General features: G+C 34.4%; 1 protein-coding gene across 3 annotated transcripts in view; it reads left to right on the plus strand.

Annotated features, from left to right (window-relative positions):
- The window catches only part of LOC106468432 (DENN domain-containing protein 4C-like), a 115834-nt gene that overhangs the window by 58505 nt on the left and 29731 nt on the right, over window positions 1–27598 (plus strand). The window contains exons 19-25 of one of the 3 annotated variants that reach the window (XM_022396764.1): window positions 6354–6482; window positions 7162–7429; window positions 7905–8054; window positions 10420–10566; window positions 13375–14451; window positions 16463–16678; window positions 18666–18870. In XM_022396764.1, coding sequence (XP_022252472.1) covers window positions 6354–6482; window positions 7162–7429; window positions 7905–8054; window positions 10420–10566; window positions 13375–14451; window positions 16463–16678; window positions 18666–18870 — 2192 coding nt within the window. The remainder of the gene's footprint in view (window positions 1–6353; window positions 6483–7161; window positions 7430–7904; window positions 8055–10419; window positions 10567–13374; window positions 14452–16462; window positions 16679–18665; window positions 18871–27598) is intronic. The other 2 variants (XM_022396765.1, XM_022396766.1) reach the window with 2 other exon arrangements.

Raw genomic sequence — 27598 nt, forward strand, 5'->3', positions numbered from 1 at the left:
TTTCTGGCGTGTAATGCGCATGAACCATTTTTGGACAGAATTGTCATCGTTGATGAAATTTTGATTCTCTATGGGAATATTAAATGCCAAAACAATGACTCAGTCCTAGACAAAAACCACTTTTGACCCCAAAACATGGACTCCATTTGCAGAAAGTGATGCTTTGCATTTGGTGAGACATCATAGGAGTAATTCATTTCAAACTCCTCAATCCACAGCGAACTGTCAATGCAGAGATCTATAGTTAGTAACTGGAACGTTGAAATCAAGCCCTTCATCAGAAACACCCTTCACTTGTCAATCAGAAAGGTGTTTTTCTTCTCCATGACAATGCACGTCCACATGTGGCACGTTTGAAGCAACACAAGATTATGGAGTTGAGTTGGGAAGTTCTCCCCCACCCTCCATATTCTCCAGATATGGTACCATCAGATTACCATCTTTTTCATTTGCTGCAACCCCATCTTAATGGGAAAACGTATGCAAATATGAAAGGTGTTAAAGAGGACATTGACATGTTTTTTGCTTCAAAGCCAAGTGATTTCTTTAATCAGGGCATTAGCAACCTGATTGTAAGATGGAAAATCATCATCGATAAGAATGGAGACTATTTCATTTAATAAATGTTTTGTTTTGATATACAAGTTGTTTGGGTTTTTTCATCTACAAAAAGTGACATTAATTTCTTGACGACCTAATACAATGCAAGGAAATAATTGAAATTAGGAAATAGAAAAAAACGACAACATACCTTTTAATTTTTTGTTGAATATCTTTGGAGATTTTCTTTTTGTTAGATTCTTTATTTTGGGTTTTTCCTTTTCACATATAGTTAAATTTTAATGTTTTATTTTTCTTTCTTGTTCTTTACCACCTTGCCACAAATCAACAGTGCCCTTAAGCATATTATGGTGTCTCTGGCAGATATGCACAACTTTTCAGCAAAACTTTCATCTTAGTCTAGATGTACTTCTATGCAACTGCCATTGTATTAATGAAGATACAGAGTGCCAAAGTAGAGAATTTTCATAGCTCCTTGGTCACATGACAATACATCTGAAGTTTTAAGTAGTTTTTAAGAGTTTTTTTTTGAAATAAAGGACTTAAAACTTAGATAACATAAAAACTTTGAATGATAAGATACATTATAATGTTAATTTAATTCACATAAGTTTGATAGTAAAGGTGTTTGATTAAATTTTGAATGTAACATGGTGAATTGTGCAGAGAAGTGTATAAAGGAGTACCAGGGGTTAAAGGGTTAAAGATTAAGTTGGGTGTAGCTTGCTAAGGCTAGTATATTTAAGTTAAAATTTATAAATTTTATGTTTTGTTTGGTTTTACTCTAAAAACAACAGTTTTTAATCTGTGGGTTTCCTTCAGGTGGTCCATGGATGGCTAAATAATCATAGATAGGAAGTAGTAGCATAGTGTATAGGTCCCATTGTGGTCAATCAAAATATAAAAAATATAATAAAAATTTAGTTGATCCACAAACTGAAACATTTGGGGACCCACTACCTTAAAATAAAAAAAAAGTTTAAAAACTATAGCCTCAGTGATAATAATCGTCTTAAATTTCAGTTTTTATTCCTCTGTACTTCAGAAAACATGAAATATTTTTTTGCTATTGATTGTCGATGAAATGTAACCCTACTTTTCTGTATTGATGATATTACTGCATTAAATATTTTTTTAATATTAAATAATGCACCTAAGAACACATAAAAAGCAGATAATATTCAATAACTATCATAATTCTTCTGGCTTTCTAACTATGCCTGTCATTGTGTTTCCTGTGGAAACAACATAGACAATCCTCTGTATAGAAAACAACATAATATAATAAGTAACTTGATGGATTAAAAATTTGTACTTTCTATTTGTTGTAAATAATATAACATTAAACATCAAAGAGAACTATTGACAACTTGTGAAACAAAGGATGTGAAAGGTGGGCGTGGCAAGAGGGGTCTAATTTTCTAGTTTATGGCTCTGTAACCAAATAAGATTGAAGGTTATAAAAATTATGCTTTGCCTGAGTATTAACAATATTATAATGAGTTATTTATGTTTAATTCTGTACTTCTCAGAGGGTTGGTGAATAAATTAGAGAAGAGGCAAGACCTTTTCCTTAGAATGTCACAATTTTAGGGGAAATTGAGTTTTTTTTTAAATATTGCCTTATAAGATTAAAAACTTAAACCTTATATAATATCAAAATTTGGATTATCAGCTACATTTTGATGTGACATTTATTTGTATACCATGATAATAAGGTACTTAAATGTTGTTTTGGATGTAAAACCTTGTGACATGCACAGAAAAGGGTGCCTGTATGGAAAGAGATAAAGAGAACCTTTCTCAGGGCTGTACTATTATCTTGTAGTCTCTGTTTTGTTTTTTACAAAATGTAGACCTGGTGAACAGCTTAGCATGGATATTTTCCTCCCTTTTATTTTCTTGTTCACTAAGTAACAAAACAATGAATGTTCTCCACTGATTTTAGTTTGTGTATTTGCCAGTATATATAATCTACATCTACAATACTTAGCCTTGTAAATATTGAAAACATGACATCTAAACAGTTAGCTGTTGGCCAGATTATCAGTGTCATCTCTATGGTATTTTTCTTTATTGGAAAGCCTCCTTTAATGATGAATCTTGATGAATAAAAAAAATATTATTAGTAGCTCTAATCTATCAGCATTCACTATAAAAGGAATGATAAGATCTCATTCCGAGATAATACCTCACCTCTACACACAAAATAGCTTGATCTTTTCCACATCTGCCTATGAGACATGCATGCCACTAGCCTTAAGCTAAATCCCATCTAAAAAATCACATGTTTAACTAGTGCATGATGATATTGGCATGAGATGATAGCCCTTCACCAACAGGAGGGCAACACAACCTCCTTGTATAGTAACTCCTTCTAAGCACTTGTGCTCAAAATAGATTCATTCTTTTCATCAGCATTGTCTGGAATGGACATGTTTTTAAAATTATTAATAAATTATGGGAGATTTACAATAGTTTATGGAACTTAAATTTTGTTTAAGTTTCACTGGTTTCTGTTATTGTTAAATAAAAAGAAAAACAAATTTTCCTACTTACCCATTATGATAGCAACTTCCAGTTAGTTACAGTCTTTTTAATACAGAACCTGTGTCTATTGTGGTTACTGAAGATTCATTTTCTGTGGAGGAGATTACAGCCGTTATTCAACATGTTGTGGGTTTCTTCATGCACACTGGTCCTCCTCCTGTCCATTTGGCCAACGTTTCTTTGCCCAAGTTTGAACATGAATAGGATGATGATGATTTGACTAGCTATTTCTCCCCACCAGAGTTCCAGGCACAGATTTATTGGTGGAGGAAAATTCTCACCCTTCTTTTCTCATCCTTGACATCATTTTACTGGTATGTTTTTTTCCCCTTTGGCTTTTGATCCCTACCCTCGTACATTACTAATGAAACTCATACCCAAGACTACTTTATTTTTTTCTCTTACCTGACATTAGGGTCTATGCAGAGTTGTTTCTCAAACAACATCACACCCATTCTACCATGTTTCATCCTTCTCCTTATCTGCTTCGACTCTTTTGTCCTGACTTACAGTTGTTGTTCATTTCTGTTCTTTGATTTCCAGCCTCTGGAATATATTTTACCCTCCTGGGGGGAGAAGGGGGTAGACCTCTTAACTTCTATTTCCCTTTGTTGTGCCCAATTTTTGTGCCTTCATCCTTGTTTTTTAAGATTTTCCTGTATTACCTCTTTTGTTTGAGGAACTTTATTATGCTCCAGGGGAGTGTCTTCTGGAGAGGTTTCTTCACTTCTTTTCACCACATTGGCCCATACTACTACTTCTGCTTTATTTCACCATAGTTTACTCCTCTGTTGCTGGGGGTTGTTGTGACAGGGTGCTCACATTTTTAGTGTATGCTTCCATCTCACTTCTCTCTGTGTCCTGCATTAGGCACCATTTTATTGCCCAGAGATCTTCAGGAGTATTATTGACTCACTAGAGACCCAATTTAAGGCTGCCCAGCATCAATCCTCATTGTCTACTAGGGTTTTTAGTCTTTCTCAACCTTGCCAATCTGTTCCTCTTCCTTGGCCTATTGAATTCACATCTCCTCTTCCCATCCCACATTCCTGGCCGCCTTCTATTTCCTGACGTCAGGGTTGTATCTTCTCTCATCAGTGACTACCATGTCAGGTCTGTCCTTGTGGGTGCCAAACTCTCTCTCTTCATCTGCCTTTGATCTTCATTTCTCTCCACTTTTTTCTGTTTTCATTCCTCATTTCTGTTTTCATTCTTCCTCCCTCCATTCCCCTTTATTTTTAGGGTCTTGAGAAGTGGTCTCAGATCTTTTGGCCAAGAACACCATTGAGAAAGTGTTTACCTCTACACCTGGTTATTCCTCTTGACTTTTTGTGGTCCTCAAGAAGACTGGAAACTGGCATCTGGCTTTTTTGTCATCTCTTGTCATCTCTTTGTTTTTTTGTCATCTCTTGGGTCCATATGGAGGGTTTCTTTTCTCTTCAGTGGTTCTTTTCACCTGGACTATGGTTGACCAGAGTCAATGTTTTGGATACTCTTTTACACATTCCCTTTTCTCGTGAATTGGTTGGTCATGGTCCACTCCGACAATTCCACAATCATTTCTTATATCAACTGTTGGGAGAGGGGAACCCTTTGTTTCTATGCACTGGCTCTGCTATTTGGGCTTATTCCCATCAGATTTGTCTCATGGCTTGTCATGTGCCAGGGATTCTGAACTTGATGTTGTATCACCTCTCCAGCCTGTACAGGGGCCTAATCATGGAGTGCTTTATCAGCCAAAGGTTTTTTGCTCTCAGTTGAGTATGCCTCTCATGAATGCCTTCACCACTCTCAACACCAAACTTCTCATCTTTGGGTCCCAAGTTCCTCATCATTTGGATCTGGCAATCAGTACTCTCAGCCAGGACTGGTCTCACCTTTTTCTGTTTGCCTGTTCTCCTATTCCTATTCTCCCATGTGTCTTCACCTTAATACACAACACTCCTTATCAAGTCATGTTGGTGACCCCTTTGGCTGGCACAACCCTAATTTCGTCTGCTTTGTTAATTGGCATCCAGGTCCCTCTTCTTCTGCCCCATTTCCACTCTTTCTCTTGCCCCAATCCTCCTCTTTGGTAACCATAGCCTTCACTTTACAGATGAGGGCATTACCTAGTATAAGATTTATTGTGGACTTGGCAACCTTGCTGTGCATTTTATGTGCTTCCATGAAGAACATTTAGTACTTACTTCTTTGAAAAGTGTTTTTCAGCTCTACATTGTTTAACAATTTCTCTATATGGATATTTCTTTCCAAAAAATACTTTTATGTTCCTTGAGTCATAAGTCTACCTGTGACAACGCTGCATTGTTGAACAGTCAAAATTTTGCTTTAAACTAGTTATACAGGTGCTAAGCATTTCACCATTTGCACAACAACTACAATCTGCAACAATATACAACTGTATTAGCATATATAAGTCATTCAAATAAGCTGTAGTTAATCATCTGTAAATTGAAATTAAAATTTATAACAAACTGCTTACATTACATAATGTTTTATTTGACCTGAAACTTACTACACATTACCCTTAATTTCCTACATCACATTGAAATATATTGTATTACACCATGAATCATTTATATTCACAAGTATTTATATTATGTTCAATTCACAAAAGTTACATTTTTGCCATTTATCTAATTTGGGTCTGAAGTTTTATGCAACCAAGAAGGCTTAAGTGATGGTTGAGAGAAAGTCCTTTGGTTTGTTGGTTTGTTTCTAGTTAAATGCAGTATTTTAAATTCTAATACAATGTAATTCTTAGACTGTTAGTATGATGTATGTAACTTATTTGTAATTATTAAAATGCACACTGTACAGATTTATCATGCAGGACTCTTAAATATTCATTTGTGACTTATGTTGTTTCATAGTACTATTACTGTAGTATATATAATTTTTTGTTTTTAAATTATGGCTGTGTAATGGTTTTTCTAATTGTTAAGTAATAAGTCGGCACATTTGGTATGCACCTAAGTGTATTTGTGTATTGGGCTTGTAACACTTGTATTCTTACCCCTGTTATAATATTACTATATTCTTGAGTTATATAAGCTACTAAAGAACTTTGAACATTGATTTATTGATCTAAGATAATGACTAATTATTGAAATATACTAAAAAACAGTATTTTTGCTAAGAATATTATATGACCTACTTATTTCTTGTATTCAGTCATATCTGTTTACTGAAAATATCAGTACAGTTACTTGTGTTTTAGAAGTTATTTATTGTTCCAGACATGCTATCGTGTTCTGATGCTGCTGTGTGGACTATATAGACAGCCAATCTTAGCAGTTAGAGTGCTATCTGAAATGAAGAGAAATGGAGTTCAACCTAATGCCATTACTTATGGATATTATAATAAAGTATGCTAAGTTTTTTTATTACTTTGTAGACAACCTGAGATATACACACACACACACACACAGTATATTAATGGATACATTTGGAGTAATCATAATAGAAAACAAATACTGGAAGATTTCAAAATGATAACCCACTCCTTTTGAATGAAGGATCAATTAATGAAACTGTGTTTCATTGAAGTTCATGTTAGTTAATTTTTTCAGTAACTAATCAGAACATAAGAATATAAAGTTATGTGTTTTGAAGTATTTGTTGTATTATATAGGGGAAGTAATTGTACTATCTATGAATATTCATGCAAGACTACAAGTATATTTAAACACTACTGTTACCAAGTTCAGTAAAGGCATCCAATAAAATTTGTGTATATGACATTCTTAAACTGCACTTTGCATACTGTAGGGATACTTGGCTATGAGCTCTCACCCTTAATGCCATTATTTTCAGTTGCACTTGCTATATCCGTAAAAGAAGTTGCTAAAGCTAAAGTTGAGAAATTATATACATTCTTTATTTGATGAGGCTATATAGATGAAAAAATGATTATGTATTTTGCTATATTTGAAGTTTTTTCTTTGTTTATTTGATTTTGTTATAGAATATTAATTGCATTATTTTATTGAACATGTTTTGATTCTTGAACTGTGAGTGAGATATTCATTTGTTAACAAATTCTAGGCTGTTTTGGAGAGTAAATGGCCTGCTTCTGAGACAAATGCAGCACTAATGTGGAACAAATTGAGGAATGTCATTGTAGGTGTAGCACAGTTTCGTCAAGGTTCAAAAGCAAAAGTTCGAAGGTCCCTGTCTTTAGGATCTGATTTTGACTATGACTGGCTAAGTCGAGCAAGCTCAGAGAACAGCAACACTGAAGAAGTTGTGGAAGGCAAATCTAACCAAATAGAACTCACATCAGACCTAGGACAGGCTGACAAGTGCAGTTCAGGCAAGAATTTAGTTTTTTCTTAATTTTAGGCACTATTTGTATTATAATTATATTGTTTTGTATTTATGAATTACTTTTATTTTGTGTTCTGGGCAACTCTGATTTCCTGCTCTTCTGGTATTTAATGTACGTGATACATTATACAATTTTGTATGCATCTAGTTTGTAATAAATAATATAGATATCATTCCAAATAAATGAATCTTTAAGTGTGATATTCAGAACATCTGTATTGAACTTGTATGCTATTAATGTGATTTTAATAGATAGTATATAACTACGAACAATTCTGTGTGCCTGTATATAAATTTATTGCTAGGTTTTGGGGATGGATGAACCAGGACTCTGTTACATTTGTTTCTTGTGTGATAGTATTATATTGGTACTATGTATCCTAGTTAATCATAGTTTAGTTTTCTTTGTATTTGTTGTGGCTGCTTTGCTGTGAATTTTTGGTTGTAATATGTATTTTAAGTAGGAGGGCTGTCAGATGGAGGCTATAGCTCCATGAATCAAGAGGAGGTTCAGAAAGCAGGGTCAACCCAAATGCTTGCACCAACTTGTGATGTTGAAGAAAAAAATAGAACTTCTGATCTCCTTAAATCCAACCTTCGGAGAAAACAGGGTAAAAAAATATATTTAGGGTGATTGAGGATTGATAGGCAAATAATTTAGAAATGGAGTGGTAAAAAAATAGGTTTAGTGATATGGAATGAGGAGGTTTATTTAGACTTACTTTATGACAATATAACTAAGGTCATTTTCTTGAGAAATGTTATTAATATGCATCATATGAAATGTCAAGCACAAAGGTGTAATATTTCAAGCTAAAAATTACCAAACTTGCTCCTCAAGAACAACAGTTATAGACATAGATGAACCCCTTCCATGCACCTGCTGTGCTACAAAAGATTGAAATCTGATCATACTAAATGAAGCTGCCACAATGGCATTCGTTGTTTTTGGGCAGCACTTTGGATGCAGTATTTGATTGTTATTACCATTTCATTAGACTATTAATCTATTTATGTCATCCACATTTATGACAATAATTGTTTTTGTTCTGAAGCAATTTTGGTAGTATTTGGTTTCATTTGTTATTGTCTACACCTTTAATTTTGGTAGTGTTTGGTTTCATTTGTTATTGTCTACACCTTTAATTTTGGTAGTATTTGGTTTCATTTGTTATTGTCTACATCTTTAATTTTGGTAGTATTTGGTTTCATTTGTTATTGTCTACATCTTTAATTTTGGTAGTATTTGGTTTCATTTGTTATTGTCTACATCTTTAATTTTGGTAGTATTTGGTTTCATTTGTTATTGTCTACACCTTTAATTTTGGTAGTATTTGGTTTCATTTGTTATTGTCTACATCTTTAATTTTGGTAGTATTTGGTTTCATTTATTATTGTCTACATCTTTAATTTTGGTAGTATTTGGTTTCATTTGTTATTGTCTACATCTTTGCAGTGAACAATTTTGGTGTATGATGCATATTAATAAAAGTTTTGAAGGTAAAGTTGACCTTGAATGATCTCAAGGATTCTGTCTCAGAGTAGCCCCATGGCAGCTCCTTCCATACAACTAACAGTTATTTTCTTATACCTCTCCTTTTCTGAATTGCATGTCAGTAGATTTCTGACTCACTCAATATGTCACCAGATGGAAATATATTAATTTTTAACTCTAAAGTTATGAATTGAATATTTAAGTTTCAATTTCTTGTTTGAAAAAAAATGCAAAGAAACTCCCAAAATGTTGTTTGGTGTTCATCAAAAGCAAGGTTAGTTTTGCTCAGGGAGAGCCATTCTACAGGGTGTCCAAGAACTCTGGACCCATAGGGAAGAATACACAATTTATTCATTACTTATTTATTATTCAAATTGCATGCCATTAACAGCCATAAACATGGCAATTCTTTGTATACTGTGCCATCATGGTATTTTCTTTCCTGAAATATGTACAACTGACATTATAAATGTGTTTGTTGAACTTTAAGAACATAATGTCTATTTCCCTATGGGTCCAGACTTCTGGGACCTCCTGTATATTAACCTTGATTTTGCACTCTAAGAATGGGTTTCAAAATGTTCATGACATTTAGAATGCACTGTGCACTTAGTAGAAACAACAGTAAATGTTCTTGAACTATTTCTTGTGTCTTTTGTTGGTTGAGGTCTGATCATTCATATCTAAGTCTATCAAACACTGAATAATCTAAGACAATGAAAGTGGCTATGAGAAGGTAAAACATTTTATTCTTGCTGTTCGTTCTGCTTTACAGATTTCTTGGCTTCATTTGATTGGATTCTAATGTTTTTGGAAGGCCTTTCTTTCTGATTACTTTAACTTCAACTGCATACTTGTAGTACTTACATTTCATGCAAACATCACACCTACTAACATTACACTTGCAACTGAGACTAGGATAAACATCACTTTTAGACATTCTCCCAGTATAGGTTGACTCATTTAGGACTGAAAACAGGTCTTCTGTTGATAAATTACTTTGTAAAAGGCAATGGTCTTTCACCAGAATCTTCACACGAATAGATGGAGAAAATATTCTTAAATAAAGATTTCTCTACCAGAGCTGTATTGATGAACACAAAAGTTGATTGTTTAAAAGCTCTAATTCTAGATTATCATTGAAAGGCAATTTTAGTGCTTTTCATCATTTTATCTCAAAACTCCCAATTTTAGGGTTAAAAAAATTTTGAAATGGCAAATATATTGTGTATTTTTATTGTTGTTTTTTATGACACACACATCAGTTGATAATGTTTTCATTTATATAATCAGTATTTTTTATTTGCATATATTTATCAGGCCACATTGTTATTCTATCTGAACACCATTTACCTTTTTTTGGGGGGGGGCACTTCACACAGTTGATGATGGTTATCTTCTTTGTTTTTAATGAAGACACGTGCATAAAGTATTACAATGAATGATTTTGGTTTTAACATAGAATTTTTTTTCATCCATAGGTTACCAGGAAATGCAGTCTCTGGGAGCTCTCAAATTTGAATGCTTGGACTTTTCAGCATCTGATGCATTTAGAAACAGAGTTGGGAGTATTGTGCGCAGCTCAGCCAGTAGCTTAAGCAGTCACTCAAGAATGATGGATATTTCAGGTTAGTTATCTGATATATTTGAACTTGCAAAATTAAGTTACAAAATGTGTCACCATTAATGTTCGGCACGTCTAATGCTCTAAAAATGTTTTGGGAAATAGCTCCTTCGTGCTGTTTACTACATTTCTAAAATTATTTCTCTTGTTCAACTTTTGTAGGTATTCACTCTGTTTTTTTTTCTTAACTGTTAGTTATTTATGTTTATCAAAGGTTCTTGTTTCAAAGTGATTTCTTAAGAAAATGAAATTCTAATGGTTTAGTGCTATTGTTTATCATTTTAGTACTCACTTTTGGTTCACTTCACAAATAATAAAGAAGTTAAAAAATACTTGATGAAAACTGTAATAAAGATATTAAAATTATATACAAACAGGAAATGTAGCCTTTATTCAGTACATTAAATTACTCATTGTGATAAGCATTAAACCACTTAGGTTGAAAGTGAATTGTTGTCACATATCCAGTAATACAAACAATGCAAGTTTCAGCATCAAGCATATTGTGATAGAGAAATGATTAAGATCTCATTACTGTTTGGTGGCCTCATTGCAATAGAGCAAATATACAGCGTCATGTCATAAGTTTTCCCTGTTGAAATGACAAAGCTATAATGGAAATTGCCAGTATCGTAAACTTTTAGTTCATTGGTCATATTTTATATAAAGAAATGGCTGTGAAGTAAAAGTAGGTAATGTTTTTCATTCTAACAGTGAAATTACATTTTGATTAAATGACCCCTTTCATTATTGCTGTTGAATGCAACTAGTCAGGGGCAGTAGTTATATCTATGCTGAACTAAAAGGTTTTATCAGAAATACCTGAATACAAAAAATATACAGATGATGTAAAGCATGTCTTGATCAATCTCAAATTAGAACAACAAATTTCTTAACTCTTTCCATACAGGCATCCTTTTTTTTAGCATGTCATGAAATTTTACTAAGTTACATTCAAAATTTAATTAAACTACTTTATTATCATGTTATATGAGTAAACTTGGCATTAAGTGTAGTTAATAGTAATAATATACAAGTTCTAAGTCCTTAGTTTTATAAGGCAATGTTTAAAAACAGTCAACAGAAAAACAAAAGAAGAACCACATATGTAATTTATTTCTTGTTTTTCATGTGTATTCTTTATTATTATAAAAGTAACAAAAATTTAAAAATTATGAACTTTTTAAGTTATATAAGGTTCGATTAGCTAAAATACAGAAAAATATTGATAATAAAAATTTTTCATGAGATATGCTCACAAGCAGCTCATGAGTACTTATGCTTTACTTAATTCGATAGGGTAATGTAAGCTACACATTTATCAAATGACTTACAACTTGTATGGTGCGAATATTAGTTAGACATGGTTCAAAGGGCAATAAAAGAATAAAATTTAAATAGAAACAGATGTATACTGTTATAAGTTTTAAGCTATTTAGAATAAACAAATGTAGTTGCAATTTGAAGTCATTTTAGAAAGAAAAAAAAAGAGTAATTTAGATTTATTTTGTATTTTTTTAGGGAAGTTACGAGTTAGGGTTAAATTCATTGACCTCGTATCAAGTTAGGGTAGAGAAAATAACAGATTGAATGTAAAGCTTTAGGGGAAAAAAACGATTGGAATTTATTTAGGAAGTTTTAGAGATTATGCAAATGAAATTTGACAATTATCAGATGAAAAAAAGTATATTTAATCTTAACATGAAATTCACCTTGTACTTGGAGCATTCAACACTTTGATTCCATATATTCATGAAGAAATTTTTATTGAAAGTACTTCATCAAAAATTCAAGATTGTTTGTCTACAAAAGACTTTTAATGCTTACTGAAACCTTGAGATACACAAAACGTATTAGAAGTTATAGTATGGAAACTATAAAGGTCAATCTGGGGTCACAAACTGAGCTGATTTGACTGAGCCTGTAGTTAGAGTGTTGTGTCAGATCATCATATAATATTATTGTAGTTTCCACTTCTTGGTCAGATTGTTTGTTTTTGACACATTCCTTATATTTTTTGGATTGCCTTATTCCTGCCATATAATTTTGAATAGAATATGAAGAACAGGTATATTGACAGATTAGATTATGAATTTTATATCTTTTCTGCTAATAAAGGCTTGTTTTACTTTTCATTTTCTTAAATAAACAAAATATTTGTAGTAAAATATTTCGGTCCACAAATGTGTCTGCCATCACTTGCAAGTCAATTTTAGATGCTTTTTTTTAAAATTTTATTTGAAGAGATATTTAATTTGTGCTGGCTTAAAAATGAATCTTATTTTTTGTGGAATGAAAATATTGTGACTTTATTAAATATTTTGACAATGTTTTAATTCTCACAGTTTGCTACTGATGTTAACTTAGAGTACAGGTCAATGAACTGGACCACTTTTCAGGACTGATTTAAAATCTTTTTTTTTTAACCAAAAGATAAAATTTGTCTTGAAAAGTTTATTGTGGTTCTTGTAAAAAAAAAAGAAAGAAAGAAAATTAATTTGTTATAATATTAATATAAGATTTCTTGCTTTTTTATAGATGAAAGAAAAATTATTTATAGAAATAATAACATTTACAGTGTTGTGTATCTGTCCATTTTTCAAGCTTTTATGATTATATTATTCTTTTATGTTTGTATATTTTTGTTTCTCATTTATTAGGTACAGTAGTAGATATAGAAACATTAAATTTCTTAACTTGATAGCCTTATGAAATAGCTAGTTCTTTATTTTTGGATAAAGAGTCATTATTTATCATAATTCTTCAACTAAAAAAGCTATAATCATGTTAAAAAATTTATTTCCATATCTAGTGGACAGTTTTGCTGGACTTCTGATCACAAGTCATCTACTTTTAGTGAATAGTCCATCTCACGAGGATCTACTTTGGCAACAGAATGGTGAACAAGGACAGCAGAAATACCAAAGTGCTGGAAGGCATCTGCGGAAAGCTAGTCAAACTTACAGACTGAAACATTATAGTTGCCCATTGACTCAGTCTTTAAGCAAAGCAGACTCTTCTCAAACATTCTTACACTTGAGCAGTTTTGGCAATGACACTCAAATCATCCGAAAAATTAAGAATGGACACGTATCTCTGAAAGATTTAAAATCCACTGAGAACCACAAAGAGCATTCGCTACTGCCTGTTACAGAGAATTGTGTTAATTCCTCTGTTGAGAAAACCATCACATCATCTAGAAATTTAAAACTTAGTAGTTGTGAAGAAGAATCAGACACTGAACTTGCTATAGAATTCAATGAAGAGCCTGTTAAAATGAAACCTCATTCTAAATCTGATATTGCATTTAAAAGACAAGCTCAAACATGTGAAGGTGATATGAGTACTTCAAGAAAGTTGAACTCTCATCCTGAAAATAGTAGTTATAAAAGAAATTCCTGTAATAGTGATGATATTATACTGCAAGGAGCTGAAGAACATGGTACTGTAAAAGAGGCATGGTTAAACTGGGATTATTTCAAAACAAGTTCTATTCCTCGAGTAGCATCTAGTCTCAGTTCAACGTTAGGATTCAGTAGTGGTAAGAAAAATAGTAAAGTCACTCGAAGCTCAACATTTCATGGTCCTGCAGACAGGTCTTCCACAAATTCACTCACAGATTCAGCATCAAAAAATTCTAACACTCTGGAAATGGAAACTGTGAGAATAATGCTTCCACATACACCAGAATCTAAAAGAAATCCTAAGGTTGTGGGAACAAGGACTCCTGGTCGACCATTTGCAGTTAGCATGTCTTCCTTTGGATTGTCAAAACTAACCTCAAAACATGCTGATATGTTTGACAGCTTGAAATCAGCAGCTAATTCGGTTGCCACCAAGTTTACTGAACTCAAGCAGTCATGGTCAGCATCTAGTACTCCTACCAAAAGTAAGAGTTAAGGACTATTTTTTGTTCTGACCTATCTATATATTTATGAATTAATTTTACTAAGATCACTATCTGGTAATTGTTTTATCTTTATTAATTTAAATGTAAGCCATTTGTTAACATATAAGACACTTTTTTTGTAAAACTGATTGTCTTATCACAATGTATCATTTGGAAATTAGCTTTTGCATCAGTGGATGTTTTTATACGATTAATCTTGCATTTGCAACTTCTTCAATCTTCTACCTTATAAAAGCTTCATATTAACATTTCTGGCCACTATTAATAGATTTTGTCTGATCAGTGTTGAAACTTATTCAATAATCAGATAGTTTTTCTTGTAGTATGTTCATATTCAGATACATTGCTCCCACTGCCTTAGTCAAGAAACAAACATGGCTAAGTAGACTAGTGTAGTGGATTGGGGATCCAAGGGTTCCGGTTTCAAGACACGATGTTACTAAACATGCTTTGCACTTTCAGCTGGGGTTTGTGTCATAAGAGTGACAGTCAATTCTGCTATTCAGTTAAGAGTACCCACATCAAACAGTGGTTACTGTCGATTGGTTGTCTTCCCTCTCATCTGCAGTTCTAAATGTGGAACAGCCATGTCTGAACCATAGGGGTCTCTGACCTGGCTGTTTAGCCCAATATATACATAAGTTGTTCAAGTTAAAAAATGAGTGAAAATCACAAAACAGTATAGGGAAATGTATAAACATTACCTGAAATAATACTGTAGGCTAAAAGAGTTTGTTTCACCTGTCTAGTGGGATCGCTTTAATATGTCTTTACTTGACTTTCAAAACAAATCTTAGCAAAACCTTTCCATTTCTGATACCATTAGCTTATCCTGCCCTATTTTTGTGATAGTGTTTTATTAAATTATATTAGCTGCATCCAGTGATAATTCTAGAAATATGCAAGCTTTATGTAGCTACACATAGAAATATGTGGGCTACATCCAGTGATATATTTTTATGTTAATATAAATATAGCAACTATATTCAGTGATAATCTTCCTATAAGCATAGATTTTTTTGCATAATAATAGAATGTAAATATACAAAAATATTATTATTATTACATCCAGTGATCTATATAAACAGTGGCTACATTCAGTAATTCTTTTAGTAATAATATAGTAGTTATATCCACTGGCAGTTTATTGAAATCAAGTAAAACGATTTTGTTTAAATATGCTGACTGTATATATATGTGTCATATAAATATTGTGGCTACATCCAGTAATAATTAATCTTTGTATAAACATCCGTGTTACATTCAGTAATAGTTTTTTTATACAAATGTACTGGCTACAGCTTGTGACAATGTCTAAAGAAGCAGAAAATAGTGCTCTTACAATCTAGTGTTAATGGAATGTAAATTTTTTTATTTAAAAATTATTTTGGAATTAACTAGTGTAATGTTAGCATTGTTGTGAACTTAGAATTCTGGAACTAATTAATCTAATATAAACTACTGCCATCTGCTGTTTGGTATAAATGCTAATGAATATTATTAGAAGAAGAGTAATTTCATTAACATTAAAATAATACAGTTGATTTATATACTTCTTTAGTTTCAATCTGAGAAACTGTGTATGTAATATGAACAATTTTAGATTTTTGCTTAAAGTTGTTTTTAAGGATATGTGAAATGTAATTTTTATGAAATAAAGAAATGGTTTTTCTACTTATAATCAATATCCAGTGGTGGTCCAGAGTTCAGTTTAAGGACTTACAAATCTAAAAATTCAGTTCTGATACCCATGATGGGCAGAGCACAGATAGCTCATTGTGTAGCTTGTGCTTACAATACACTTATAATCAGCATAGATGAATTAAGTCTTAAATTTTATGATGTAATAATGGAACGTGGGCTGTTGTGTGTGCTTATCGTAAGTATCATATTTAAAATTTAAGACAAGCTTTACATTACTTTTGGAATTACTGAATATAATAAGACTTGCCCTTTGCAATTGAATTTTGTTGTTATCTGTATCCAATAGATGGCTTTGGATCTCAACCAGAACCATATGCATTGGATAGGTTTACCATATATGATGATGATCATTCAAGTACTACATCAGAGTGTCAACGATGTAGCACTGACTACTTGAATCACAGTTCTAGAAATGATAATGTGCTTGAAGACATTTTTATGGAAAAATCTGGTGATGTTGGAAACTGCACCTCCTGTGGAAATGGAGGATTACATCTTTCGGGTAAGTTGTTTGGTCAATTTCAGTTTGTGTGTAGTTTTCTCAGTCATTTATTTTAACACAAAAAGTCAAATAACTTTACAGATTGTGTGATTTATGTGTTCTACAGTAAAAATCCTTATATGACATTTTTTTTCATATAGCTAGGATAGTGTATTGTTAGTATACTATGTATAAAATTCAATAAATTTTGCACTTTATTTTGTAAAGAAATAAATAATATGAAAGTAATATGTTTTCTTATAAAATGTATAAGATCAGTTGTCTGATGTTTTATAAAGTTTATATGATAGTGTTTTTTTAGATAATGGTTTTATTTATGAGAATTTATATACTGTTTAAGCTGTTTCTTGTGAAGTATATAGAATATTATTTTCAAATAATTCTTTCAAGCTGTAGGTTGATATTTTGATCTCTGCAAAAGGATGGAAATTGCTTATGATGAAATCTGATGTGTAAAAATCATGCTTTAAGGCCCATAATTTGTAGTTACTTTTAATTTCTAGTTTGGCTTAATGTTTGTGTGAAGAATGCAGGGAACATGTTTCTTCAGCTGGAATTATCATCATATTTACTTGTATATTTTGAATCATAATAATTTGATCTTCATGTTCTAGATAGTTGTTACATTATGATCTGAAGCATGTCAGATAGGTTAGATAATTTATATTATTTTTTTTTTTTAAACATTGTAATACTTCATTTTAATTTTAATCATAGATTTTGTCATCACAACTATTTATGCAAATTTATTATGTAAATTGTGTTTCACAACAGTAACAAGACTGATTTTGTAATTTTCATATAAAAAGGGCTTAAATAGACCTACATGTGGAAGTATAACAAATTTTAATGGGATGTGAATAATTTTCAAAGGGAATGCACATTTGAAAGCTGAATTTTGTCCCAAGAATTTTTTAACCTATGTAATGCTTAGCTATTAAGCCAGTTAAATTATAGTAGTTTTAGGACCTTTTATTTTGTGTGTGTGATATTTTTTATGTTATAAATTGGATATATGAAATAAACTTTATTTTGGGCCATCAACATTGTTACAAAAAAGTAGGCCTACAGTGCTTCTTCTGTCAACAGCAAAAAGCACAAGTCCAGGTGTGTAAATACTAAATTTCTTGTTTTTTAAGTTGATTTCTTATTTATTGCTATAAAAGAAGTCACCAAAATATAATAATTCTAAACTTCTATGATTAGATAAGAAAATTTAAATTAAAAAACAAATTTAAAAAGTTCTGATGATACTCATTGTTGTAGCACATGCAAATCCCATTGCATGATTGTAATTCATTTGTGGGTTGCTTGTAACTCAGTTGTTTGTTTAAGCCATCTGGCTTTTGATATACTGTAAGAGGGTCTAAGTGCAGTTGTAGAGCAACAAAACTAAATTAACTCAGATTTGAAAAGTCTGTTATCTTTAGCTACAATAATAAAAAATGTGTAGCTATCTGTTACAACATGCAGTCGTTCTAGAATGAAAAAAAAGGCATTTTATGTTTACTTTGTATTTTCAAGTTTTCATTTTACCCAACATTTCTGATTTCACTACATTTAGTGTTACAATTGAAAAATAACAGATAAGTATAAAAGTTTACTGATAAAAGACTTGATATTTATTTAGGAGTCTGGAAGTTATGCAAATGAAATGTGAAAACTGTAAGATGAAAAGAAATATTTTTGTTATTAGCAAGAAAATCACCTTTCACTCAGACTGATTCAGTAAAGGCTTCATAATTCACAGCCAAACCTTTATTAAAGAACTTGATTTTTTGTGTACAACAGACGTATGATATTTACTAAATTTTGTGAAGATACACTTAATACATTCAGAGTTATATTATGTATTGTTTCATAGTTACATGGTGGTTACAAGGTTTGTCAAAATAACAGCTCATGTTCAGAGAGTTAAAACATTATATAATGAGAAAGATGCACAGTGCAAACACTTTTCAGTTATCCATATTAATATTCAATTCAGGGAGTGCTTCAACATATGCAAGTCAACTATTTGAGATAGGGAGTGGCCATTTTGACTCTGTGTTGGATGTTGCTTACCCAGGTAACAAAATTGCCCTAGAAATCACCATGACTTCTTGCTCGAAGTGTCATAAGTGTTTGTCTCTACTTTATGATGAAGAAATTATGGAAGGTTGGTCAGCAGAAAATTCAAATCTAAACACACAGTAGGTATTTTTCTTATCTAGTTAAGTTTCTTTCTAAAATCAGTACTAAATCAAGTGTTGAGTATAACCATTCTTTCAAATTATTAACAGTAAGCTTTAATTTGTTATAGGACAATTTAGACCATCACTGTACCAAAAAAGTAACAGTTCATCTCAACGTATTTTCATAAAATAAAATGTTATGTGCATATGTTGACTATGAAAAAGATAAGACTCGCAACATGTGAACTAATGTCCCTTTACTAGAAGTATATATCGCATGTTTATTTGTTTTCAGATGTATTTAAAATAGGAATTCTAGCAAAGTGTGGCTTAGAAAATTTATGAGTTTATGTTTCATCTGCAGAACAATAAGGTGAAATATTTTGTAAGACTCCTAAATTTTTTTTCAGAAATACAGTCTATTGAAATTATTTAAATATACTATAATGGGATGATTTACATCTTTTGTGTAAACAACAATAGCGAGAGAGAAATTTTATCATACCATGATATAACTTTTTTTCTTCCCACCTTATATCCCAACCTGTTGCTTTTTGACACCTATCCAATTCTGCTTACCTTCAAATTCTGTAGGTGGGCAGGTGGGTGAGAGTTGGATTTGTTAGAGAAACAGGCTATTGAGAGGGTTCATGACTTCTTTCTGGGTTATTACTCCTGCTTCTTTGCTGCCCCCAAAACTCTCAGAGACTGGCACACAGTTATCGACCTTGTCTCCATCAGTTGTTTCTTAGTTGTTCTAAAATTTCTGATGGGTTATTTTTTTCCTTTCTCCATTGATCTTTCCAGCCTCACCTGTAGATGACCAAAGTCAATGTGTTGGATGCTTTTCGTCACATTTTGACTGCCCCTTCCTCACAACATTTTCTCCAATTCGTCCACAAGGATCATATTTTCCAATTCCATGCCCATCTGTTTGGAATAGTGTTGACCTCTTTTGTGTTCAGTTGCATTATGTGAACCTTAGCTCAACATCTTCACAGCCTTGGTCTGTGATTCCATTTCTACTTGGACGGTTGGCCTCTCCTCACCAATTCCCAGGCAGAATCATTCATCTGGAGATTCGCTTCAACTCTCACATCAGCTATATCCAACCTTCTCCAGTTTGCTTATGGTACCTCAAGCATCTGGTCACCAAAGTTTGTACTTTGCCTTCACATTCTGCACTAGAGGATTTATCTATGTTAGGGACCATGACTTCTTTGGAACCTCTCATTCCACTTGGCCATGCACATATGCATCCCTCACAGTGGGCTTTATGGAACATTTTCAGGATCCACTGTCTTCACTGATCCTCCTCCCTCCTTCTTTACTGGAAGATCTTGCTAGACCACTCCAACATCACCTCTAGTGTTCCTTTACTTCCTCCTAAACTGGACCTTCACCTCTTCACAGATGCTCCTCTCTCTGGTTGGGGTGTGTCTCTGAACAACTGACTTTGGGCTCTTGGACCCTGGAAGAGCATTTTCTACATATCAAAGTCCTCGAACTGTTTGCTGTCTGTTGGGTATGAGCCATTTCTTTCACCTCCTTCTGAATCATTTCGTGATGATCCACTTGGACATTTCTAGAGTCATGTCTTATATCAACTGCCAAGGGGGTACCTAATCCAGACATTGGACGTCCTCTCCTGGGCACATTCCAGTTAGATGAGTTTAATAGCTTATTATGTTCTGGGCACACTGAATGTTGTCATGGGCTGTCTTTCTCGACAAGTCTGCATCCCCCCATCTTCAAATCTTCCATTGGATTTGCTCCAACTTGAAACTTCCTCTCTTCTAGTCTCAGGTATCTCACCCCTCAATTCCAGGTGTTGATGCCCTCAGTCATGATTGGTCCCGTTTCTTTATGCATATCCTTCTCTGTACCTCCTACCTTGGATCCTTGTACTGAGTCAGGACACCCCATACTAGCCTGCCCAACCCAATACTCCTCCTTCAATCATCCAAGCTGTCCTTTCTCTTTCCAACATTCCATCCCTTCTAATCCAACTGTACATGCCTCTTTAATCCCTTTATCTTTATGTATAGTATTTGCCGAGTTCTTACTTATGAATCTGGACTGTCCAATGATTTGGCTTTCTTTCTGTCCCACTCTTGTTTCTCTTCCACCTCTTCTGTATTCCAATGTAAATAGGATGCTTATCACCATTGGTCTATCCTTCACCATTCCCCCCTGGTAAACCTACCTTACAATTGTCTGGTCTTTATCATTGCGGGTTATTGGATGTTGCTATCTACCACATTCCACTTTTTCTAGTACTGCAGAATTTTTTCTTCAGCTGTCCTTACCATCCTATTCCATTCCTTCCTTATCCATAGACCAGCTTGTCCATTTGCATTGCCTAACTAGGACCTGAATGGTGTTATTCACTTTCTGACCTGAGACACTTGAACCTCTTGCCACTTGCTGTCTATATCATCTCTCTCTCAAACTTCTTTCCTTCTTGCCTGTTGAAGCCATCACTCTGCCAACTATGCCATAGATTCTCTCCATACTCTTTACCACTGCACTTATCTTCTTTTTTACCCTTACCAGTCCTTCCTTCCTGAGGCTTCTGCTGCAAGGGAAGGTGGTCACACCTTTTTCCCCATATCTTTTCCTTCTGTATTCCATCTCTATGATTGTCCTAACCTGGACAGACTCCAATGTCCTATCTGGACCATTTATTGCTATCTGTCTCTCACTTCCTCCTTTCAGAACTCTGTTATTGTCTTTTCATTCATTGGGACCCTTTCTCAACTAGAGACCTTTCTCCCACTTCCTTTTCTTGATTCCCTATCATTGGTTCATATCTGACAAGCTTAAGAATCAGGACCTTTACTTTCTTTCTCCTTTCCTTTTCATATTCGATGACGAGGAACCCACTTTGAGACTAATAATGGCTGGAGATGGCTTGAATGGGTAATGAAGAAAAACTTTAATATAACAGCAAATGTACAACGTTTCTCCTTTCCTTGTTCCACATGTTTTTTGCATTTTTCTTTCTGCCTTTCTGTATTCCCTCTTCTATGTCCATCTTTTATCTGTGGCACTTTTGATAGCTTCAGTGGACATTTGTTCTCTGCTCTGTCTGGTTTATTCCACTTTTGCTCTATCCCTCCATACATTGTTCCCCTGCTGTCAGGATCATTGGGTCAGGTTACATTCCTCTTTACTGTACTTCTTCCCTCTTTTTATGTTCTTATTATTTGTGTGGCTCCCTTTCTTGCCCAGATATCTTCTTTGGTGTTCTTTTCCCCCTGGTGGTTTAGTCTGGTAATATACAACTTCTGTATCCAGGGCCTCCCAGTGGTGCAGCGGTATATCTGCAGACTTACAATGCTAGAATCCGGGTTTCGATACCCGTGGTGGACAGAGCACAGATAGCCCATTGTGTAGCTTTGTGGTTAATTACAAACAAACAAACAATCTATTTCCACATTTCTTACCCTTTCTCAAACTTGCCCTTTATTCATATTTCTGGTCTAGATTAGTCTTCATTTCAGTTTCCAGGCCATCCTCCTTTTCTTGTTTAGCCCCTACCAGTAGTTTCGTTTGTACCTCTTCTTGTATGTGACAACACACATGTATGATTCTGTGTGTACCTTTCTCTCCTCCAGCTGTTGGTCTCACTTTTCTGTCATTTTCCATTTCCCCACCTTAGTCACTTCTCTCACTCCTCCTCTTTGTCTTTCTTCCCATTTCCCTTCTCTCTTTCCAACCCCATCTATGGTATTTTTGAAACACTCATGTATGTCCTACACTTACCTTATGGGCCCTGGGTTTTCTTTCTTGGGGTTCTTTGCCATCTTTTGTGAGCCTCTCTTCTAGGAATTGTTAGAGTCACTGGACCATGTCCATCCTATTTTCTACATTCCCTTACAACCTTTCAAAACAGATCTCCTCAATCTTTGATGCTTCTGTTACGGATTAAGGTACGTTTTTTATGGAGGCAGGTCTTCCAATGTTCATATATTGGACTAGTATCCACTCTTCATCAGCATGCTCGACCTTCTCTCTATTTGTTGGGCAGGTTAACATTCCTGCTCCTACTGGTGGTTCACGTGGTCATGTTCCACCCAATATGTTCCATGGCCTTTCCTTGTTCTAACCACCCTAGTGACTCCTATGTACTTCTGTACCTGTTTAAATACTTTGCTGGGAGCTTCCTTCTTGTTGGTGAGCCATCTGTCTTGGCCAGCCCATATTCTATCAGTGGAATAGCCTCTGGAACCCACAGATCTTCTGTGGGGTTTACTTTTGGTTGGACAATTTGTCACCCTTTCTACTCTGAGCTTCCTCTCTTACAGTCCTCTATACCTCTTTTTATGGTTCTGGCTGTAATTTTTCTCTTCCAGATCTGGTTTTATCTGTTTCTTTATACCTACTACCTTATTCATCTCATCCTTTAGAACTCTGGATTTACATACTGCTATCCTTCTTGAGCCCTTTTATTGATGCTTCTCTGACCACCTTGTCCTTGATATGCTTGTTAATCAAACCCCTCTTCTTCTTGCCATTATCATGTTTCTTTCTTGGTTCACACACTCTCACTTTTCTCCCTACACCCCCACCCATAGGATTTGCCCAGTCTTTCACCCGTTGGTCCAGACTTTCCACTACTGTGGTGTTATTCTCATCACTTTCTTCTTGTTCTTCCACTGTATTTGTCTATCACTTTTGATGGTGTGTCTATTGTCATTGGTCCTTCCACCACCCATTTTCTCCAGGAAGTAATTCTGTGCACCATCTTTCTACCTTTGTTACCAGCCTGCTCATTGAAGGATTCTTGGTCTCATCCTTTCTTAGTTGTCAGGTGTCTATGTCCATGACTTTTTTCCCATTATCAAGATGTAGTTTATCACACTGTCTTCTTCATTTTGTTCCACTTTTTCACTCTCCTCTATGTTCCTCATTCTGCTTCCTTGGCTGACTGAAGCCTTATTGTGGTTTTGATTAACCACATCCATTCTTTATTCAAGCTATTGCCTTCCTGCCTCTTTTACCATTTTTCTCTCCTGATTTGTTCCCTCCTCCTTATTTCTTAAGCTTACTGTTGTTACAATGTCTATCCTCTAGATGCTTCTCACACTCTTCCACTGCACTGTCTCCAGACTGAAGGACCAACAGGAGTGGAATATAGAAGACCCTTGCCACTTACCAGTGATTGAAACCTAATTGCTTGGGCTAGAATATTATGAGAAGTGAAGCTGTGGCAACACCAAGAATGTTGTGTAGGTCACCCCACACACACATATATATATATATCTATGATAAATCACAAACTACACATGGACTGATGACACAACTGACTATACTAATCCATTCAACACCTTTATATTTCAAGACCTCTTCCTGCATCCAGTGTCTGTTCAGTAGAGTTGAAGTTAACATTATTACTGGTCCCTACTATATCACAAACATACCCTACTACAGCAACTGGCAAAGGGGCCTGTAGAGACTGATAGTAGAGTACAGATGTATAAATGTATCCATACTGTAACAACAGCTGGTATGGGGTCTGTAAAGATTGACAATAGAATTGGAGTGAACACACTGGACATACCAGTGATGTATCTCTCACATACCCTACTCTTACAGCTGGTGAGAGCCTTCTGAGACTAATGGTCCTGTAGAGTTGCATATAAGTATCCATACTTAAACATATTAATACAGTGCCTTCCTCCCACAGCTGGCAGGGGGCCCATGGAGACTGATGGTAGAGGAAGCAATCATGGATACTTATCATAAGTGCCTTTCTCCTACAGCTGGTTTCGACCTGCCAAATCTTATGGTAAAGGAGGTGAGCACACAAAGTTTGGTTTGAATGAGACCCAACCTCTACATGTATTGGCTATCTGACATCTTGTGTGCAAGTACTTGGATGACCATATACAGATTCCAACCATCCTATCATCACAAACCTGGCTTATTTGCCCCTCTCCTTTGCTGCACAGGTGAAGAGTACATCCTGGATGAGATGTGGTCTCCCACAAATGTGCCCATATGGAACCCCTCCCATTGGATGTTTTACCCCATGGACTTTCTTCAGATACTTTCTGAAAGGAACTCCTCTAGGTGAATTTTTCATCAGTACTTCCACCATCTTAACATGGGATTCTAGCTAAACTGTATGTGGAGATAAATATTCGTTTCTTAAGTTAACATTTTCCTGACCTGAAAATATATTTCCAATAGATACTCACCTCTCACACATTTCTTCCCTACTTCCTGTGCACATTTCTTACCTGTCTCATTGAAGAATGAAGATTCAAGAGTTCAAATACGTAGGGGGGAGTTAGTGCACATGGAGGTGTATCACCCTTTTATTAGTGGAGGGCTTAATGTTGCATGATGATGTCATGTCATCATGCAGTGGCACAAATTCACATAAGATTAGGTGGGAGTTTTCACAAGGCTAGTGGCATGCAAGTCTCTTTGGCAGAACATGTAGAAAAGCTGAAGAAGATAGCTAGACTGTGTGCAGAAGTGGTTATCTATTGGAAATACATTTTCAGGTAAAGAAAATGTTAACTTTCCCTCAGGATGGTGTACAATTTAAAGTCAAGTTTACTGAAATGTATTATTTCTTTCAGTAACTTATCTAACTGTCATCCTGTTATTCAGCTTTTATATATTCTACACTTACTACACTTATGTTTTGTATGCCAGTATTGTAAAGCTGTCTCTTTCATGTTGGGTTTCTACAATATCTGACACAGGTGTATCCACAGTCTGTATGTAGGTAATGAGCTGTTTAATATCCATTATGGGTTTACAGTTTTACACAATAAAAATTGTCTTATGATGATGTAATATTGTAAAACTAACAACATTTTTTGTTTTGTAAAGATCATAATGTTTAGACTAAGCATGTTACCTCTAATGTACCACTAATGTATAAAAAGTAAAAATGCAAAATAGCCTGATGAGTTTGCTATTTTTTGTATCTTGCTCTCCAGAATTACTACTAATGGGTAAATTGTGGCATGTTTTTCCACTTCAAAATTTTGCAAGTATGCTAAATTTTCATTATGGTAGGAATATGTATACATCATTTAGTAAACCTTTTAAGTATCTTAAAAGAAATTTTTAAAAACACAATGAAAAAATAAATTCCAGTACACTACATTAGCTCTTCTCATTCAGTGCTGCTGTCTATGTGCAAAAATGTTTTTTTCATGACATAAGAGTTGAACTCCCACGTACACCATGATTAATGTGGTTCAACTGAGTCTCGCATGTAAATCATCATATGACAACCCTCCACCAGTAGGAGTGTGACAACCCTCCTGACACACTTGACTCCCTCTATTCAATTCTAGTGAACTATCACTCCTCGTTAGACAGTGGCTCAGTGCAGATGATTTTCACTTGTGCTATTTTTGCATGTGCATTTTGTTTTGTGAAGTAGTGATTTACTTGATTTATTTATTTGCTACAGTTAGTTTTATCTGTTGTATTTTGCCACGATAACTTGCCTTTGTTTATTGATTTCTTTCTTTTCAATTTCAACTTCTTCATAGCTTAAGAAGAATTCCGAAGTTTGTGTTTTACAACTTCTGATATTATTACTGGTATATCGAATGCCATTATAGACTTAAGGTTTGGGGGTCTCAACTGAGGATTTTTTGGTTATCATTCATTGGAAGATTGATCATTATATGAGGCATCCTTTTTCCCCTGACAAGGATTTTTTGGTTATCATTCATTGGAAGATTGATCATTATATGAGGCATCCTTTTTACCCTGACAATGTTTGTGTTCTTCCTGCATTTTCTGAACTTGTTCGTGGCGAGGAGGATTTTTACAGTTTTTTTCTTCCTCTTTCTACCTATGCTGTGTCTTCCCATGCATCTCATATGAAATCTACTTAGCCTAACTCTGCCTCTTTGGATATACTTTCTCAGGTGGTTTCCATTTTCACAGTTTTCATATGAGACTCTTTCTTTTTTGACTGGACACCTGTCATTAGAGTACTTTTTTTCATTCCTTTCCCTGGCATCTGGGTTCATGATGAACATTTTGCTTTTTAGTTGAGGGCTGGTGTTATCATGCCTCATCATCCATGGACTTCTAATCTTGATACTTTGGCTTATTAGAAACTGATCAACCTTTTCTTGACTTTCAACAGTCAGTGTCACTTTTGCTCATGTGGGGGTTGTTGCTGATAATCCTATCCATTGCTGCCATGTCCATTTTCCCACCTTTGTCTTACCTTTACAGCTCTCCTACAGTATTTGTCCAACATACATCTCCTTTCTAAGGTACTCCACCAATCCCATGGTTTTTTTTTGTGGATACACTTTCCCTCCTTACTCCTCATTGCCACTATTGTCCTGTTCAGCCCTATCCCTTCACATGTGGTTTTGTTGCTGTTGGGATCTTATTGGGAAGGACAAGTGTCTTTTCACAGATTTATGTACCTTTCCATTATCTTTGTAACTTCTGGGTGGCTTCTTTTCTCCATCTGTTTGTTTTTGGAGATTTTCGAGACTTTGGATTCACGTGTGTATTCTGTGATTGGGCACTTTTCCTTTTCCCTGTCATCTATTGGAGGAAACAATTTAGACAGGCATGTGGCCTTCACCTCATATGTTCAACTCCCACCATCTTCATTGGGTAGCTGTTTCTTCCTCATCAGGGTACTGTTTTCCAACTGTTGCCAGCCTTCACACTTCACTGCAGCCAAAACTGGGTAAGTTATCTTTTCTGTATATATATTTTCCCCTCCAAGGGCATGATT

Source organism: Limulus polyphemus, unplaced genomic scaffold (genome assembly GCF_000517525.1).
Source record: "Limulus polyphemus unplaced genomic scaffold, Limulus_polyphemus-2.1.2 Scaffold3006, whole genome shotgun sequence".
In the NCBI taxonomy this organism is placed as follows: domain Eukaryota; kingdom Metazoa; phylum Arthropoda; class Merostomata; order Xiphosura; family Limulidae; genus Limulus; species Limulus polyphemus.